The 20,743-nt window shown below is 39.9% G+C and overlaps 1 protein-coding gene across 1 annotated transcript in view; it reads left to right on the forward strand.

Annotated features, from left to right (window-relative positions):
* The window catches only part of ZER1 (zyg-11 related cell cycle regulator), a 1,037,134-nt gene that overhangs the window by 371,612 nt on the left and 644,779 nt on the right, over window positions 1–20,743 (forward strand). The window contains exon 9 of the mRNA XM_044058124.1: window positions 8,952–9,167. Coding sequence (XP_043914059.1) covers window positions 8,952–9,167 — 216 coding nt within the window. The remainder of the gene's footprint in view (window positions 1–8,951; window positions 9,168–20,743) is intronic.

Consider the following 20,743-nt stretch of genomic DNA (forward strand, 5'->3'; position numbering starts at 1 on the left):
TGTCGGGTGAAGTGCGACATCAGGACTTTGGAAGACTGAAGGGCTGCCTGACGACAGGACAACCCCAGTTGTTATGACTGCAGATGCTATCCAGTTCGGACATCTACATTTATGGTAGGTACAAAACTGTACTTTTCTCTCATTTCCCTCCAGAGGATGCCATTTTCGGTGAGGTACTGAAAATGAGGCAAAGGGGCTTTGAGACTAGCATGCCTCTGATTGGAAGAAATAGCTTCTGATGGCCCTCCTATTGGCCATTTTGTTTTGCTAAATGGTTGTTTTATATGATAAGCTCATTGGTGTAGCTTGTTCCTGGATTTTTGTTGATTGGTCCTTCTTTTTCTGTGACTAGAAATTGCTATTATGAATGGCTTTGAGACTGACATGCCTCTGATTGGAAGAAATTGCTTATGATAGCCCCCTATTGGTTATTTTGATATGCTAAATGATTGGTTTATATAAGCCCATTGGTTCAGCTTGTTCCTGGTTTTTGCTGATTGGCTATATGTTTCTTTTTAAGTAAACCACTGGTTAGCACTTATCCACCCTGAACTTTGCTTTATGCTACTTGTTTTTTTTATCTTGTTTTGTATTAAAGAATTTAGCTTTTAACTAGACATGTTTGTCTCACAACAGCCTTGGTGGTACGTCTCATCTTTTCTCCTGCATTTCTCCATTTGTTGAGACCACTTTTGGTAACGTAGTGTTTTTTGTTTTTATGTATATTCCTGAAGGCTTGTCCACCTGTATGTGTCTGGAGGCAGTTAGGGTGGCATTTATGACTTCATCCAAGTGAGTGGATGGCCATCACACAAGATAGTCAAGTGCAAATTATTATATCCAGAGACTACACTTCACCATTTTTCTTAAAGCTACAACTACCAAATGTTCCACCCCATCAAATACAAGAAACTGTAAAGGAGGTGTCTATATTTCTTCAAGAGGTCCCAGGAAACCAGAAAGTGTCAGAAGTCTATTCCAAACAAGAGCAAGGACTTCAGGCCAATTTTAGATGTCAGTGGCCTAAACCAGTTTGTGAAAAAGAACCCATATAGAATGGTCACAGTAGCAACAGTTTTGCTGTACCTCAAGACAAACAACTGGATGTGATCTGTAGACTTCCAGAACATCTATCTCCAATATTTCAAAGTAGTTTAAGTGCTTTCTGTGCTTACAGCCTGGGCCAGTCGTTATCAGTTCAAATCCTTGCCCTTTGGGCTCACCACAGCTCACCAGGTCTTCACCAACTGCATGGAAGTAGTTGCAGCTCATCTGCAACTAACAGGGATCTGTGTATTCCCTTACCTAGATGACTGGAGTCATTACCAACAGCCAGAAACTATTTTTACACCTCTGCCTGTCTTTAGGTGTCTCCACAAGTTAGCAAAAATGACAACCACAACCTTCACCGCAAATTACTTTCATCAGATGCCATATGGACTCAATATCATGCCTAGTGTCTCTCACCCCAGAAAGGCTCTCATCCTTTCAATGATCAGTCCAGATTGTCTGTCATCATTAGCACTCTCCAGCCTAGAAATTCTGTCTCTCACAGCTGCCTCCATCATCGTGGTCAGCTGCACAAAATTTCACATGATGATCCTCCAGTGGATGTTATCCACTCAATGGTCCCAACTAACAGGCTGTCATTCAGCCACTGGACTTTTGACTCAGACTTGCAGGAATCATCTTAACTGGTGGCTGACATCCCATTCCTTCAAATAGGAAAACCATTTGTCGCACCCTCTCCATCAGTAATAGTAACCATGGACACCTCCTCTTTGCAGTGAGTAGAGCATTTCAAGAGGAAGATGGTCCAAGAAATTTGGAAAAAGTCTGAAGCCATTCAACACATCAGCATCTTAGAGATGAGATTGATCCTTCTAACACTGGAGAATTTTCTGTACCTCTTGGCTCCAGGAGTAATAGCCATATAATCGGACAACATGCAAGTGGTTTGGTATATTAACTAGAAGGAAAGAAGTCATACCCCAGTCTGTGGAGAGACCATGAGTGTATGGCAGTGGACATTAGATTCAGGTTGCTGATGCGTCATGTCTGTCTCCTTGTTTTCTGCCAACTTTCTTTGCAGATCCAGCTGTTGTATTCGCTGATCTGCTTTGTGTTCAAGATACTTCACCTCAGGTGCCAATCAGTGTAATTTCAGTTGGGTTTAACATCTTCCTGGGATGGAACAGATTTGTCCTTTGTTTGCCTGCTGCACACCTCAAGGCTGTTTCCAGGCTATACTTCCACTGTACACAAAGCTGACACCATCTCCTCTTTAGACATGTTATCATTCTGGACTCTTTACTTTACACTAATTTCTCAATTATGCCACTAACATTATAGCATAGTTGCAGGAAGAGCTCATTTTCTGTTTGTTTTCCGAAACTAAACTTACTGAAAAAGTGAAATGACTGTTGTGCACAACCAGACTAGTGTTTGTTTTATGTTGTTGCTGAGAGAGCATATGCACACCTTTTATAACAAAGCTGTTTTAGGGAAATACATTCAATTCAAGTGGCCTGTGTGTAGCCTAGTCTAGGTGCAGATGCTGGATAATCTCTTTTATACCTTTGAGGACAAGTTGCATTTTGTGAAATGATTATTGAATACGACTGTTTTGCACAGTCTTTACCCATACCAATAGTGTAACTTGAGAGTCCATCTGTCTATGCCAGCTTGGTCGTCTTACATATCTGTTTGGCAGTGGTGAGATGCAAACTCTGTTTGTGCCATTCAGTCCTTACATTTGATGGCCATTTGTGATGATAGTCCCCATATTCCTTTTCTCTCCACTCTATCCATGAACCACGGTGTCCTCCAGTGGACTTTTCCCAGGGCAGTTGCTTTTCAAGCAGGTTATTTTTATGTAAACACACACACACACAATTCCTAAAAGAGGCTGGTCAGATATTTTTTATCGTTGTTTACTGGGATGTCTGATTGGGTACATTAATGACCCCCCTTTTCTGTGGAAGCCACAGGAGAAAATCTCCACATAGAAGATTAGATGCAGCAATAATTGGATATCGAGATGTACAGTATTAACACAACTTGGAAGGTAGATCATTTCAGAGAAAGTACATTTCAGGGACATTTCATACAAAAAAGTGATACAAATTTAATTTCACAGTAAGATACGTTGGATAAAAAAATCACTGAGTAAATATGTAAGAAAATTTTACAAATGATTATTGGTAGGAGTTGCTGAAAAATATGAATTCCGAAAACTTGTTAGAGATTCAAACAGTAGGAAAAAGAAGAAGGAAAAACAGTGTGTTGGAAGAGTAAATGAAAGAGTAATGTGAAATAAGGAAGGCAAGCTGGGTAGAGAACAAAGTAAAATGATAGGAAGAAGTGTGTGTGTGTGTGTGTGTGTGTGTGTGTGTGTGTGTGTGTGTGTGTGTGTGTGGATCTGCTTCTATAATTTCAAATGCCATAAGATCGAATTTCATAAACACGAGACAAAAACATTGGAAATATAAAACTACGAATTCTAAAAAGCTGAAACTTTGAAACAACGAAGCAAGCAATGTGCGTGTCTGGAAGGCAACTGAGGAATTCAGTGGACATAGCGCAAACAGAAAAACAAATCTCTACATTAATAAGCAATGTCTTTTGGCTTTTCCTAGTTAGGGCTCGCCATAGCAGATCACAGGTCTGCAGATTGATTGGCAGTGGAGTTTAACAGTGGAGTTGCCAGCCTGGCACCCAACCTTCATAGAAAGCAAACCCACACATGCACCTACCTACATGTCTTTAAAGCTCACTTGACCACAGGGAGGACATGCAGACTCCGCACAGAAGGCGCTCCAGCTGAGAATCTAACCTCTTGCTGTGAGGTGACAACGCTAACTAATACACCACCACAGCCGACCAAATATCTACATTAGTAAACATAACTAAAACAAAAGAAAAACTTTTTGCAACATTTTTGCAGCCCCCTGCAAATTATATATACCAACTCCAAGATCACACTACATTGGGGAAAAGGGTAAATTTCCTGATCCTTACTGTATTGCGATCTCTATTTACAATCAGTTAACATGAAAAATTCCTCTCTTGCGTATTATCTTACACCGAAGAAGATGACTTTCTTGATTTTACCACAATTTTCATTGAAATCCTCCATTGCCTTCTGGACATGCGCATTGCTTGGTTCATTGTTTCAAAGTTTCGGCTTTCTTAGAATTCGTACTTGTGTATTTCCAATAATTTTGTCTCATGTTTGTGAAATTCAATCTTGTGGTATTTTGAATTATAGAAGCAGCTCGTATACATGAATATATATTCATGTAGGTATATGATTCTTCTGTGAAGGATTACAAAGAGGATAAGTTTGTGATGGATTACAAAGAGGATAAGTTCTTAAAAGAGTAAATGTTTACTTTATAATTGTGTGTTAGGAGAGGAGCACTGACATATTCTTTTATTAGTTAGATAAGATTTTAGCTTTGATTTGAAGTAGAGTCTGGAGTGTTCCTGTCTAAGGGAGAGCAGAATGTCATTCCAGATTTTGGAGAGAATCACCTGCTATATTGTTTGATTTGGTGACTTGCAGATAAAGTTTATTGGTAGATTGATGGAACCTAGTCAGGGTGTACAGTTGAATAAGATTACCAAGTGTTGGGGATTTTTCTGGTTTATAGATGAGGTCATAAGTTGTGAATAGTTGAGAATATGTGAGATGGTGGGGGAGCTTGAGACAGTCTAATTCTTTAACTGCTTTTAAATGATGAGTCCTGTAGGGGTTGTTAGTGGCAAATCTAGCAATTTCATTATAGCATTGGTCTGATTTATGGATTAAATTGTTACCAAATATTTGTGCTGAGTAGAGAAATGTAAGTAATTAGAGAGAAGTGGCAACATGTTTCCTTGCAGAGTTGGTCAGGAAAGGTTTGGCTCTGTAGAGGGAGCCTAATTTTTGGTGATTTTTTTTTTTTAATTGAGTCCCGTAAATGGTACTAGAATTTTAGAAATTCAGCAGTGTATACACTTAGCAATTTGGTATGTGGGACACCTTCAGTTTTTGTGTTATTTATATAAGTAATGGGAAAGTTATTCTTTTGTGGATGAAGCTGTTTAGAAGTAAAGAGGATAAGTTTTGATTTTTTGGGGGGTTGAGAAATAGCTCAGATATTTTTTAGCCATTTTTCAACTGAAGTGATGGAGTCTTGTGGTATTAATTGTAAATTAACTAGGATTTTTGATGAGCAGAGGGCAGTGGAGTCATTTGCATATTGTATTAACAAGGCACTTTTGGTTGTATTAGCTAGATTGTTCATGAAAATGTTAAAGTAGGGGGCAAGAACAGAGTCTTGGGGGAACTCCTACTGTTATGGGAAGAAATGTGGTGAGATCATTTTGTCACTTAACTGCTTGGGATCTGTCAGAGAGAGAACTTTGGAATCAATTCAGAGCTTGACTGTTGAGTCCTAAATGAGAGAGCTTTTGTAGCAGAATGGAGTGGGAGTCAGTGTTGAAAGCTTTTAACAGACCAAAGAAGAGGGCTGATACAAAGTTGCCGTCATTTCTACTAACATTGACAGTGTTGGTGAATTTGAGTTGGCCAGTAGTGGTGCTGCGGTACAGTCAGAAACCATGATGAGAAAAGAATGTTAGGGAAAAATGAGTGATGTGACTGACTGTATTAATTTGTATGCACTTTTCTAGAATTATAGATGGAGGGGATAATATGGAAATAGGTTTATAGATGATGATGATGACAGTGTTGTTGCCACAATTGTGGTAAGGTAATAGGAGAAGTAGGATTTATTGATAGTGTTGATTAAGATGGGCAGAGGGAGGGCTATTGCTTCTACAATTATTTTGAGATGTTCAGCTGGTAAATTGTGTGGTGTTAGAGAGGTAGGCTTTAGTTTAACAGAAGCTGTTTATTCACTATAATTAGAAATGGTTGGAAGGTAAGTGTATGAGGTGTGTTAGCAGTTTGGGTTGTTTGGAGTTAGTAGGCTGGATACTGACTTTGTAAAATGATTGTTAAGCAGATTAGGGATGTGATTTGGGTCATTAGCATTTCTTGCAGTGGGATAGGTGGGTCGTCCATATTCCCCACACTTTCTTCCTGGTATGGTAGTACCACTACTGCTCTACATACAGATAAAGATCCAAGCACACAAGCTACCCAGGCCACTCTTGATTTGCAGTATACCTACTTCAGAAGGTAGATATCTATGCCCTGAACTATATTACCAGAAATTATTCAGTACCCCCCTTTATAGATAATAAGATTGCATAAATAATACACACCAGCCACAAGATCTTGAAGTGACTACTCTTTAAACATTAAGTCAGACAATACAGATACAGTTTAAATATGCGGAGGAACCAGCAACTGCATTAGGAGTATCATAGTAACTACTAAACCAATCGAATATGTAAAGAAGAATCTGGACTATAGTTGACTAAATATTCTAGCTTACCAAAGAAGCACCAGACCTAACTGCTATACATTACAAACGTTAATAAAATTGCACAAATAGATTTCACAGCTCTTGTAGGAGGTACCAAGCTCTTATAGGTTATACTAAGAGAAGACTGAGATAAGTCCCAAATGCACATACATTTCAGTTCATCATTTCTGTTCAGAAACCCAGGGATTACATCATTTTCTTTCTAAAGAAAAACAAGTGCAACTACATTAAATCGGGTCCCTATCACTTTGTTGAATCACCATTTAGCAAATGCCTCTTTGTCAAACAACTAGTCAGTGAAAACACTAATCTGGAATTTGCCCTTTTCCCCACAGTAGTGCGATCTCAGAGTTGGTAAATTTAGTTAAAGGGGTGAGGGGCGTAGCCCCCCCCACATGCATACGTTTTAAGTTTTTTGAGGTTTTTTTTTTTACTATCTCTAGGGAGGACTGCCATCAGTTTTCCCTAGGAAAGTTTTCGCTGAAAAGTTAATTGGAGGATTAGTGTTTTCGCTGATGGTTGTTCAACGAGGTGTTCCCTAAATAGTGATTTGACAAAGTGATATAGACCACATTAAATCAGTTTGCTTTAGTCACTTTTCCTACACTCACAGGTTGGCAAACTGGTTCAGCATTTATAGAGGGTCTATATCAGAACATCGAAGTATTAAAACTTTGAATGTTCTGATATCGAACACTATTCAGCGAACACTAAGAATAGCGAAGCTGCAGAACAGAGAATTCTTTCCTCGGGGAAAGAATTCAGTCGGCCATTTCTGTGGCTTCGCTATTCTTAGCTCTGTGGTGGAAAGTTACGGGTTGGGTTCAGGTAAGTGTGCGATTGTTTGTACGTTAGGGTTAGGGGCGGGTTAAGTGAGTTAGGGTTAGGGCGCGGGTTAGGTGTGTGCGATAGTGACAGACTTTAGGGTTAGGGGTGGTTTAAGTGAGTTAGGGTTAGGGCGTGGGTTAGGTGAGTGTGCAATAGTGATGGATCTTAGGGTTAGGGTTTGGGTTAAGGTAAGTGGGTAGATAGTAGTGTATGTTTAGTTTAGTGTAGCGTTAGATGTAGGAATTTAAGTGTACGTGTGTGGTTGCTGTTTGTTTGATATGCTTGTGTTGTGTGTATGTGTTTCGGCTGTTTTGAATGGTCAATATTTTCATGTTTAGATGTTTTGGGGCCGATGAAATAGTGTTCGCTATTTTCATCTTTCAATAACGTGATATAAACGCTTTATAGACATATAACGGAATTTCACATTTAAATACAAATGACAACTTTCCAAGCATTGGCAATGCTTTTTTCAAGTTGACTGCAATCGCATCTTATTACCCTTGGCTTTCCTGTCTTCAAACCCTATATGCCTTAATTATATGCAGGCGATTAAGTCCTTCCTGAGAAACTGCTAAAAGTTACATTTTGCATTCCATTTGCAGTTTTATGTACTTCTCTTCCTTTTTATCTCCTTTCTTACATTTGTTGAGAATGGTTGCAAGGTTGCATATATTTTGCAGATCAACTGTGTTACCAGTATAAAATAAGAGAAAAGAGTCATATTTTTAAATCAGTTTTCATTTAGCTTGACATCATTATGGAGACAAGGTGATAGTCTCTGGGAGGTTCCAAGGCTTCCTTGTTCCATTCCACAAAGCTTAATGGCTGTATTGTATCTTGATGGTGGTAGAGTGCTCTTGAGTTTGGATCTGTTATTGTAGGATATTCTGTGTAAATGCACTTATTGATTAATACCATTTACCATAACTTAAAAAAAAACACTGGGGGCAAGATCTGAAAAAAACATATTGTACATTGGATTGAAGTACAAATCATATAGGAAAATGTTTAATTTCTTTTTGCTTAGAGTAGTTGGCTGTTAAAAGGGCTGCAAGATTTTACTGATTACATTCTTGCAACTGCTTGGATGCTAATAAGGTAATCAGCCAATGATCACACCTACATTATTCACTGCTTGCATCATATAGCCTTTTGTTTTACTTGTTTTTTTTTATTTTTGGAGTGTACTAACAAGTACAGTAAAAGTCAATAGTAAAAATGCTAAAACATTAGGTCACATATGACTTGATTTTAATATTTAGTCAGAGGACCTCATTGAACCATGGGTATTGTAGAGATTCAGTTAAATGAGTTTCATGTAAACAGAGTTCTACTGCATGTCAGGTACTGTTTAGATGACTAGAATTTGTATTCTGGATACTTTGCTGTATTACTTGGATTGAAAGTTCATCCAGATATGTCTGCACCTCAATACTGCTGCCAGGTTCTCATTTATTCTTCCTGCTTTTGTCTACATGAAATGTTATGTGGTTTCCATTAGATAAATTAATGTACAGTCAGAGGTATTTACAGTTATGCACCATAATTCCAAGAAACAAAGTAGAAGGTTTTTAGCATTCTTATAAAAATGTGTCTGTTATTGAGAAATATTGTATTGAATTCTAATGAAAGTATGTTAATACTATATTTAGGAGCTATTTTGTCTAACTCTGCTTGTAGGTGCAACGTAACTGCTGCTTAACACTGTGCAATTTTGGTATCCCAGAGGAGTTGGAGTTTCAGTACCACCGTGTTAATGAGTTGCTGCTGAGTATCTTGAACCAGTCTAGACAGGATGAGTCTCTCCAGCGCATTGCTGTGCATCTGTGCAATGCTTTGGTCTGCCAAGTGGACAATGACCACAAGGAAGCAGTAGGAAAGATGGGTTTTGTAACTGTATGTATTAATTCTGTTTTTCCCCAAGTATACTAATAATTTGAGTTTTGTTTTACTTGCCTGTTTTATTATTTGTTTCTGTCCTTAACATTACTCCAGAGGCCTATGAAATCAAGTGTTGATGTGCGTCCCATAGTTTGTGTACCTTATACCTCTCCACTGCCTTGTGAAATCAAGTTAGAAGAAACCACACAAGTGCTTGTGTATGTGCACACATTCTTTGATGAATACTCTTGTCAGAAAGACAGTAAATATCACTCACAAACCTCACAGCAAACCATTTCTATCAGTCCACTGTCAGGAACATTTTTTTCTGTTAGGGGAAAATATAAAAAATAAAAAATGTACAATAAGCTGGTTGCATAAGTGTGCACACCCTTAAACTAATACTTTGTTGAAGCACCTTTTGATTTAATTACAGCATTCATTCAGTCTTCTTGGGTACACAACTACCATCAATTAAAGAGACTCTGATTAACCCCAAGTAAAGTTCAGCTGTCCTAGTAGGATTTTCTTGACATTTACTCAGTTGTCTGCTACAGCAAAAGCCATGGTTCACAGAGAGCTTACAAAGCATCAAAGGGATCTCATTGTTGAAAGGTATCAGTCAGGAGAAGGGTACAAAAACACTTTCACAGCATTGGATATACCATGGAACACAGTGAAGACAGTCATCAAAAAGTGGAGAAAATATGGAACAACAGTGGCGTTGCAAAGAACTGGATGTCCCTCCAAAATTGATGAAAAGATGAGACGAAAACTGGACAGGGAGGATGCCAAGAGACCTACAGCAACACTGAAGGAGCTGCAGGAATTTCTGGCAAGTACTGGTTGTGTACTACATGTGACAACAATCTCCTGTATTCTCCATATGTCTGGACTATGGGGTAGGGTTGCAAGAAGTAAGCCTTTTCTTACACAGAAAAACATCCAAGCCTGACTAAAATTTGCAAAACAATACATCAAGTCTCCCAAAAGCATGTGGGAAAATGTGTTATGGTCTGATGAGACCAAGGTTGAACTTTTTAGCCACAATTCCAGAAGGTACGTTTGGCGCAAAAAACACTTTGCATCACCAAAAGAAGACCATCCCCATGGTGAAGCATGGGTGGTGGCAGTATCATGTTTTAGGGTTGCTTTTCATCAGCTGGAACTGGGGCTTTAGTCAAGGTGGAGGGATTTACGAACAGTTCACAAATACCAGTCACTTTTGGCCCAAAACCTTCAGGCGTCTGCTAGAAAGCTGAAGATGAAGAGGAATTTCACCTTTCAACATGACAATGACCCCAAGTATACATCCAAATCAACAAAAGAATGGCTTCACCAGAAGAAAATTAAAGTTTTGGAATGGCCCAGCCAGAGTGCAGACCTAAATCCAATCAAAAATCTGTGGGGTGACCTGAAGAGGGCTGTGCAGCAGAGATGCCCTTGCAATCTGACAGATTTGGAGCACTTTTGCAATGAGGAGTGGGCAAATATTGTGAAGTCAAGATGTGCCATGCTGATAGACTCCTACCCAAGAAGACTGAATGCTGTAATTAAATCAAAAGGTGCTTCAACAAAGTATTAGTTTAAGGGTGTGCACACTTATGCAACCAGCTTATTGTACGTTTTTTATTTTTTATATTTTCCCCCTAACAGATTTGTTTGTTTTTCAATTGAATTGTACAGGTTATAGGTCACATTAAAGGTGGGAAAAGTTTTGAAATGATTTATTGTGGTCTCATTTTTTTTATATCACGAAAACCTGGCATTTTAACAGGGGTGTGTACACTTTCCACGGTGTGTGTGTGTGTATATATATATATATATATATATATATATATATATATATATATATATATGTTAACTCTGATTGCACACCAGTTTTGGTAAGGAGAATAATTATGCTGCACAGAGCAGTCTTGTAGAACTCATGATCCCACTGTACTTATACAGATACAGACTTCAGATAAAACATACTTATAAAAAATACCTCTATTAAATGCAGGGAAGTCTGCAAAGTTGCAATTTGCTTTGCAGTCAGATTCTAGTTTCTGGAGTATTGTATCAGAATCGCCCCCCCCCTTGAATTCTTTTAACAGTATATATAAACATCATAGTTTAAACAGGTGCATATTTTGGGCTTGCTCGTTAACTGTAGTGTGTGTTTTCTTAAGCATTTCTCACAATTTAATTCTTATTTCTGTGCAATGCTATAAAGTTCTCATTTTAAACAACTTTGTTTTCTTCATTAAAAGCACCCACAGGTGTAAGCAGCCAAATAACAAGTTGAAGATCAATTAGCCTAACCTTTAAAAAAGATCACTCATAGGGCGTGGCCAAGATGCCAGTCTGATAGCAGCAGAAATCCATAGCTCTGCTTAGATTTTAATATCCTGACAGGAAATATATTTTAATTTTTAGAAAAATCTAACTAAAAGTATACTGAAAGATAGATTAATTTAGACTCTCTTATTATTTTCTAAAAATTAATACATAGTCAAGAGAATTTTTGAATTATTCCTATCATGAAGTTTTCTACTGGAGATTTCAACTTGAGCAACTCGAAGAACCCACACCAGGAGAGTGCAGTGAAGAAAGAGCTACATCTTGTAATAACAAACGTCCAAGAACTGTCACTAAAAATGGACAAATTTGAAAACAAAATGGATATTATCAAACAAGAATGCAGTAAACAACTGGAACTTCTAAATGGAATAGTAAAAAACAATCTGAACAGATTCTTGCCTTAGAGGAAACCGTAGCTGACCTGGATACTAGAGTGACAGAAAATGAACATTACAATGAATTTCTTCTGAAACAAAATACCAGGCTGATTGAGAAACTAGCAGACCTTGAAAGTAGATCAAGGAGGAATAACATATGAATATGTTGAATTTCTGAGAAAGTAGAGGGTGCTAGCATGATTAATTTCCTCAATAAGTGGTTTTCATCTGCACTAAACATATATGAATCCCTCTCTTTTGGGATTGAGAGGGCTCATCGGTCCCTGGCAAATCCAGTTTTGTCTCAGAGTTCATCTAACCCCAGGTCTATAATAGTTAGATTTCTTTCCTCACAAGACAAGGACTTAGTGCTGAAATCAGGTTGGACTAATTCCCCTATCAAGATGGGTGAGCAAGTTATTCGTTTTGACAATGACTACACCTCTACAATCATATCCAGAAGAAAGGAGTGCGTTCCTCTAATTAAGTCCTTGAAAAAAGCCAGTATTAAAGCTCAAATTCTTTTTCCTGTAAGAATAAAAATCATCTTGCCAGAAGGAGTGAAGATCTTTGATTCCTTACGAGAAGCAGTAGAATTTATCCAAAAGAAGAAAATACTGTCGGACATAGAAGAAATGGAATGGTCATCCCAGAGTTTGAAGAGACAGGCAACAAAAAATGGATGGTCTGTGACAAAACTAAGAAACTAAAGGACAAATGAATAAATTCCTTCTAATTTTAAATGCTTTGTTTTATGAATCATAATATAGTTGATTCTGGAAAATTTCTATACTGTAAGGTAATGTGAATCATCTTTATTATTTACTTTCTCTCTTCCTTTCTATATTTACTTCTTCTAATTACATATAGTACTAAGTATTTAAATAACATTCTCTCTCTCTCTTCTTTCTCCCTATTCCTTTTTACTAGTGTTCATTTTCTCTCTTTTCCCCACTTTAAGTACTTTACATATTTTTCCCTTTTAACTACAAAGGATATATGTCTTCTAATTCTTCAGTAATAGTGTAATTTGTCTTAATACCAAAGTGCCTTTTTTTCAGTGGTTGGGTAAAAATATGTTTCTGATTAGTGTTTCTAACTAGATGTTTTAGACTATTTGTTTAGACATATAAACATTAATGCAGTACATTAGTGGAGTTTTATAGATGGCTAAATATACATTTATATATATATATATATATATATATATATATATATATATATATATACTAGATTCTTTTTTCTTTTTTTTCCTCTGGTCTGGTTATTTGGTGGGTAAATGATTGAAATGTTATAAAATGATTTCTGATTTGAGGCAGCTGTTGTTACTTCTAAATAGCTGATGTTCTTCGTGTTTCACTGTTGCAGGCATCACCTGTGGGTTATCCCTGATATGGTAGCCCTCGGCCGGCCCGAATACCAGAGTCAGTGTTTTTCTGCATCAGCTGCTGTTGCCTGTAGTCTGATGTCAAGTCGTCAGTACTACAAAACAAGGCAGCCGATGCCATTACCTCAGTCTTTCTTGCCATGGAGCCCGTAGCAGAATCAGTTCGCAAATGCGCTGGTCGGCTGCTGCCAGAGTTTAAATTTCAGCTGAAAATGTCTAAAGCGAAGTACCCCATTGGGGATGCTTTTTTCTTGCACTAACCGATGTCTGAAAACGTCAACAATTGTCTCACCTGTGGAAAGCAGATCACATCGAGGCTTCCATTCATACTGCGTCACTTGTTTAGGCCCAGACCACGACATCCCCCGTTGCTGGTTCTGTGCCCTATTTAACGCGAGAACCATTCACCGTAGAGCTCTTATTGTAGACCGGTATTTTCGTCTTCCATCTTCGCATTCCGAAATGGTGTCCATCAGCCAACAATCCATGGACATTCCAAAAAATCCCAGAGATAAAGATAGAGACAGACCACACAAGGCTAAGCCTTCCGATGACTACCGCTAAGCAGGTCATCAGTTCTCCGGAATTCAGTGTGGTGCTTTTGCAACCCCTGATGCCCGATTCGATATCTACACAGGCTTCTACTAAGACCCTTTCAGAGTCCAGTATGCCGCAGAAATCTTCTTCATCTTCTGAGCCTTTCGCTGTCTCTGCCTCGGTTGGGTCTGGAGCTGCGACGCAGGCACTGTCTTCCGAGGAGGCCTCTCGTGCTCCTGAATCTAGACAAAAAAAACGATGTCTTCTCATCCGACTACCGTTTCTCTCTGACTGACGGATACTCTTAGGCCTAGAAGCCAGGCCACTCCTAGAAAATCTGCCTCTAGCCACCATCTTGCTCCTGATCCACCACCTCAAGCCCAAATGCTTAAAATGGCAGAGGATCTCATTTCCCTTATCAGGGGTAGTCAGGCCACAACTTCTAAAAGGAAAAAGACACCCTTCCCTAAAAATTTATGACAGAACAGGTTTCTGAGGAGTCTGACTATTCAGATTTTGAAGAGGAACAGCCACCTCTGACTCCTTTTGAGGATTCAGATGCAAAGGTATCCATTCCTTCTGCCTCCCCACCAGAAGACCTTTCCTTTGAGGAAACTGTTCTCACCCTCAGGAAACATTTCCAATGGGAATCTCAGGATTTCCCCAGTCTAAGAAAAGAGTTGGAGAGTTTCTGGACCTGCCCCAGCACAGACCCCGGCCATCCCTCCTATTTTAGAAGTGGTGGATGATGTTTTCCATAAATCCAGTTTAGCCCCTGACATCCTCCCACCTACTCCCAGTAAACCTGACAGGTGTTACAGAGTACCGGATTCTCAGAAATACCTGTACAGAAATCCTGCTGCAGACCCCAGAGGTCATTACACAGGGACCAAAAGGAGCTAAGACTAGTTCTGCCAAGGATCCTGTTCCTTCTGAAAAGGGTTCCAGAGCTCTGGACAGATGGGGTAAAAAAAAGTATATACCTCTGCAACCTTAGCGATCCGAGCTCTCAACTGTCAGTTCCATATGTTAAAATAGCAACAATACACTTTGGAACTATTAAAGCAAAATATTTCAACCTTTCCTGACTGTGCCAATTCGAAAAAGTTAGCAGGTTTACTGCACTCTACTTGTCAAGTGGCCAAACACTCATTACACTGTGGATATGATGCCCTAGAAGCTGCAAGCAGGGCAGCAGTGTCAGGATCTGTCATTAGGAGACATGCATGGTTGAAGGAACAACCTCTCCCTGATCATGTCAAGTCTACACTAATTGATGCACCCCTGGATAAGTACCACTTGTTTGTAGTAAATACAGAAGAGGTGCTGAAAAAGATGGAAGACAAAGCAAAATCTATGCAAACAGTAAAAGATTTCTTTCAGGTTCAACCTCCCAGGTTCAGCAGGAACTTTCCCTCTAAGCACTGGTCCTTCCCTGCACCTAGCAGACAGGGCCCAGGGGCAGACCACCCAGGCCCCTAGCCAAGGGGCAGCAGAGGACCAAACAGTGGACCACTTCTGCCCCAAAGGCAAGGAGTTCTAAGCCACCCTTTTATGGCAAAAACTCTCAATGACTCCCTCTCTCTCCTCTGCCTGCCTTTCATTCACCAAAAGCTAGGAGGAGGGCTCTCCCTCTGCAAAGAAAATTGGCTTTCTGTAACAAAGGACCAATCGGTCTTTAAAAATCATTTTTCAGGGATACAAATTCTCTTTCAACGAACTCCCAATTTCAAGAGGATACCCAGACTTACCTCCAAATCAGTGGGCAGAGGCATTGAAACGGGTACAAACTCTCATATCCCAGTGGGCAGTAGAACCTGTCCCCTCAGATCAAACAGGCAAAGGCTTTTATTCCAGACTATTCCTTGTTCCCAGAAAAGAGGGCACTTGGCGCCCCATCCTGGATCTATCAATTCTGAACACCTCCCTGGTGGTCCCCAAATTCAGAATGCTAAATTTGTAGAAGCTGCTGCCTATGCTGACAATAAAATGCCTGGCTAGTGACCCTAGACCTAAAAGAAGCCTACCTCCACATCCCCATAAGGGAATCCTGCAGGAAATTCCTGCGGTTCAGAGCAAGCTCACAACACTTTCAGTTCTCTGTGCTATCCTTTGGCTTATCTACTACACCCTGAGTATTCACCAAATGCTTAGCCCCGGCCGTAGCATTTTGCAGACAGAGAAATGTACAGATTTTCCCTTATCTGGATGACTGCCTCATTCAGGCAGAGTGCAAAGAAAAGCTGCGCCAGAACCTTCTCTGTGTCAAAACCCTCCTAACTTCCCTAGGGTTCACCATCAATGAGAAGAAATCAAAGCAAACACCCTCCAGGAAGATCACTTTCCTGGGAGCACTGCTGGACATAGCATCCCAAATGACATTCCTATCTCCAGAAAAGCAGAGCTTCCTACCTCTCTACTTTACCCAGCTGGCTTCCAGAAGTCACCTCCTGCAAGCCTTGGGGTACATGGCATCTTGCATCCTTATAATTCTTCTGACCAGGCTTCACATGAGGAAACTTCAGTTGTATCTAAAGAACCTTTGGTGTCAGCACTCTTAGCCTGTAGAGACCTCTCTCCCTCTGATCCCCTGTATAAGGGCCGAGTTTCTCTGGTGGGCAGGGGCCTGTGCCAGGAACAAGGGTCTTCTCTTCATCCTTCGCCCTTGTGGCCAGACCATCACCACCGAAGCCTCAGACATTGCTTGGGGTGCCCACCTAGCAGGCAGGTGCACCCAAGGTCTTTGGGATGCCCAGCACCTACCCTTACACATCAGTCAGAAAGAAATGATGGCAGTACAAAAGGCTCTGACATTCTTCAAACCCCATCTCAGACCAGGGGTTCTCCTTATCAAAACAGATAACACCACAGTAATGTGGCATATCAACAAACAGGGAGGGACCCAATCTTACCCTCTGTGCAGGCTAGCCATGAACCTCTGTCTGACAGCCACCTCCATGGGTCTACACCTAATTCCCCAATACCTACCAGGGGTCAACAACACCGTGGCAGACCACCTAAGCAGAAACTTACTAAACCCCCATGAGTGGCAGCTGCATAGAAAAATCTTTCTGCAAGTCACTCAGGAGTGGATAACTCTGGAGGTGGAACTCTTTGCTTTGCACCTCAACCACCAGCTGGAAAAATTCTGTACCAGGGAGTATCACCACCTAGCGTGGAAGGTGGATGCCTTGACCTTCCCGTGGAACTCCCTCTTTTGTACGCATTCCCTCCTCTGCCTCTTATTCCCAAGGTACTGATCAGAATAAGGGAGGAGAGACCAAAGGCCATCCTCATTGCTCCAGATTGGCCCAGACAGCATTGATACCCCTTATTGCATAGCCTGACATTACAGCCCCCCAGGCAGCTTCCCCTGATCTCAGACATCTTGACCCAGGTGGGGGGGGGTGGGAATGCTGCACCCAGACTTGCAGACTCTGTCTGTTAGCATGGCTAATACTTTAAAAGCAAACAAGGGGTCCCTGTTAAGTAAACAGGTCCTAGACATTATCACAGAGGCCAGAAGGCCCAGCACCAGAAAATCTTACGTAGGGAAATGGAAAAGATTCTGCTCCTGGAGCCAGTCCAGAGGGGGCAGTACCTCACAACCTTCCATCCCTCTTATCTTGGACTATCTAGCTGAGTTGCACAATAGTGGCCTCTCCTTCTCTTCTATTAAAATCCATGCCTCAGCCATTTCAGCTCATTTCGATTCAGAACAACCCCTCTTCTCACATCCTTTGGGGCTTCTAATATCAGACCTCCCAGAAGGCCACCCACGCCAGCCTGGGACCTGAATTATGTTTTAGAAAAACTAACCTTACCTCCATTCGAACCTGCTGCTTCAGCAGAATTGAAATACCTCTCCTGGAAGACTGCTTTCCTACTAGCTATCACCTCAACCAGAAGGTTTCAGAACTTCAGGCACTCATGGCCATTGAGCCATTCATCATTTTCCATGCAGACTGGGTCTCCCTGAGGACTAACCCCTCCTTTATGCCCAAGGTAGTATCTGATGTGACAGTCAACCAGGCCTTACATCTACCCACCTTCTTTCCCAACCCTCAAAACAAGGGGTAAAGAATTCTGCACTCACTAGACATGCACAGACAACTCGGATACTACCTGGACCATACTAAACCCTTCAGAAAAACAGGCCAGCTTCTTGTCAGCTTTGCCCCAAGGGCAGAGGGGAAGCCCACTTCCAAGCAAACCATTTCCAAATGGATATCACACTGTACCCATTTCTGCTACGGACTAAATGGGAAATCACCCCCTAAGTCTATTTGTACCCATTCCACTAAGGCAGCCTCTACTTCCACAGCATTCCTCAGAAGAGTCCCCACATGGAACATCTTGGAATCTGCCACCTCTGGACCTCTCTCCATACCTTTACAAAGCATTACCACCAACCTCTTTTCTCCACGTCTAGGACAAGGTTTGCCTCTGCAGTTTTTGCTTACCCATGCCTAGGGGTCTTGAGCTTTCCTCCAGTGTCATCATCATCCCTTTCCACTTGCAATTATATGTTTCTGCTTGTGCTATGTATAGAAGCCTTAACTTTATAGCTCTGAAAGGGGTCTGTATCAGTTCATTGAAACCCAACTTCAGTGAACGGCCGTCCATCGAACATTCATATCAGGAAATGTTTTCCCCCATGGAAGTGTTTAGTTGGCCAACATACAGAAATTTACTCTCTTCCACACTGTAATGTGATCTCGGAGTTAGTATATATAAGTAGAGGGTATGTGTGGGTGGCATAGCCCTCCTTTTTGGTGGGTTTAATGTACTGCACTGTGTCTGTCATTCAGTATGTTGGGCAACTAACTTACTTCCCTGGGAAACGCATTCTCTGATGTGAACAGTCAATGAATGGACTTTCGCTGACGTTGGGTTTCAACAAAATGATATTGACCCGCTCTGAAATACCCCTTCAAATTGGGTTATCTCAATCCACCTTGATCTATTGGAAGAATCAGCTTATCCTACTTGACTCTTGCCATCTTCCCCTCCCAGATAAAATCCTTCAGCTCTTAATTGCTATCCACACCTTCTCCTGTGGTTGATAAAAATATGTCTGACTTGTGAAAAAAGACTGAAGGGACTAAAAACATTTTAACTGCTTGTATATCACTATTGATATCCATGTAACAGAGATTCCAATTTCTCAGTTTTTGTATTTTCTTTCATTTAGTTTCTTTCCACATATTCTTAGCTGCCATACCGGAATAATTTTTAATCCATATCCCCAAATACTTCATTTTATCATATCCTTATAAATATGAATATTGCTAAACCAATTTGTGTGTGGGTACATAATTTACTGCTGTTACCTTTGTTTTAGCTTCATTAATTTTGTATCCCAAATTATTTGAAACTGTGTCAAAGAGTTTTGCAACACTGTAATGTCCTTTACTGGTTTTGTCAGGTATAAAATAATATCATCTGTAAACAGAGCCAGTTTTTCTTGACTACCATACCAATTATATCCTTGAATTTGAGTCCCTTATTTTCTTTGCCAGTGTTTCTAAGTATAATGCAGATAAGAAAGAGGAACGAGGATGTACCTTCCTGGTTACTGTGCTCAAGCAGAAATTATCAGAGGACCAAACCACTTTAATTTTCGCCTGCTATCCCTCATGTATCCTCCTAATCAACCTTATAATTTTATCAGGGAATGCAAATGCTTCTATTGCCTTGCTCATAAATTTCCAGCTTAATCTGTCAAATGCTTTCTCTGCTTCAAGACCCACCAACAACAGTGGTATTTTCTTACTTTCAGCTTCTCATTGGATCATCAATGTTCTGTTAATGTTATCAGAAGTTTGCCTCCCCTCCACAAAACCACATTGATCCATATCTATCAATTTTGGCATCACGTTTGCCATTCTTTTAGCTATTATAGACATAAACACTTATAATCATAATTTAGTATTGAAATGGGCCTGTATGTAACTGGATCTGATCAATTTTTACCCTATTTAGGTATTACAGCTACTGCCGCTGTCTTCCAGGATGTTGGTACTTTTCCTCCTCTTAAAATACTGTTAAACAAATCTTTCCAGATCTTCATAATTTTTTCCCTCCTAGATTCCAAACTTCCACACCACAGGAATACCATCCACTCTTGGAGACTTTCCTGTAGATTGGTTATATAGCACCATTTTTATCTCATCTCTTCCTATCCTGTTAGTAATTGAGCCTCCTCTATCTCTGTCCTTAGCATATTTAATTCTTCCATAAACATTTACATTTGTACCTTTTCTTGATTTCCATATTTTTCTACTTTATATAGACTTTCATAGAATTTCCTAAATATGTCTAATACTTGTACAGGATCCCTTGTTGTTTTACTTGTTATAGGCTCCCTAAGTTTGGTGACAGCCCGTTCTACTGTCTGTTGCCTGAGTTGTTGTACTAAAAGATTATGTGCTCTAGAATTATTATCAAAAAACAGATGCTTAACAGCAGTCTTTCTAAACTCATGTACATTATCAAGATATTCCCTTATTTTTGTTTAGCATTCTGCAGTTGCTCCTCTTTTTGTTTTGTGAGATTCCCCCCCCTGTTTTGCAATAATTTAACTTTTGTCAGTCCCTCTAAATAATTCTTATTACTTCTTAACCATATCTCCCTTTCTTTTATTTCCACCTTATTTTTAAATTCCATTTTAATTTTATCTCACTCCCTAACTATATTTTTGGAAAAAAATTCTGTCTTCTCTAATAGCTCCTGAATAATTTCAACTACCCATTCCTTAAGTTCCTCTCTTTTCAACATATAGATGGGAAAGCACCAGTGTCATTTTTATTTGATTACCCTGTATTTTAGTTACTGTTGATGCATGATCTGAAATATAGTTATTGGATTCGTATCAAAACCATCAATTAAATGCACATGTTCCTGTGAAATGCAAATTCTGTCTAACCTAGCCCAATTTTTGT

The sequence above is a fragment of the Protopterus annectens genome, chromosome 16.part0 (assembly GCF_019279795.1).
Source record: "Protopterus annectens isolate FY-2018-M chromosome 16.part0, PAN1.0, whole genome shotgun sequence".
Taxonomy (NCBI): Eukaryota; Metazoa; Chordata; order Ceratodontiformes; family Protopteridae; genus Protopterus; species Protopterus annectens.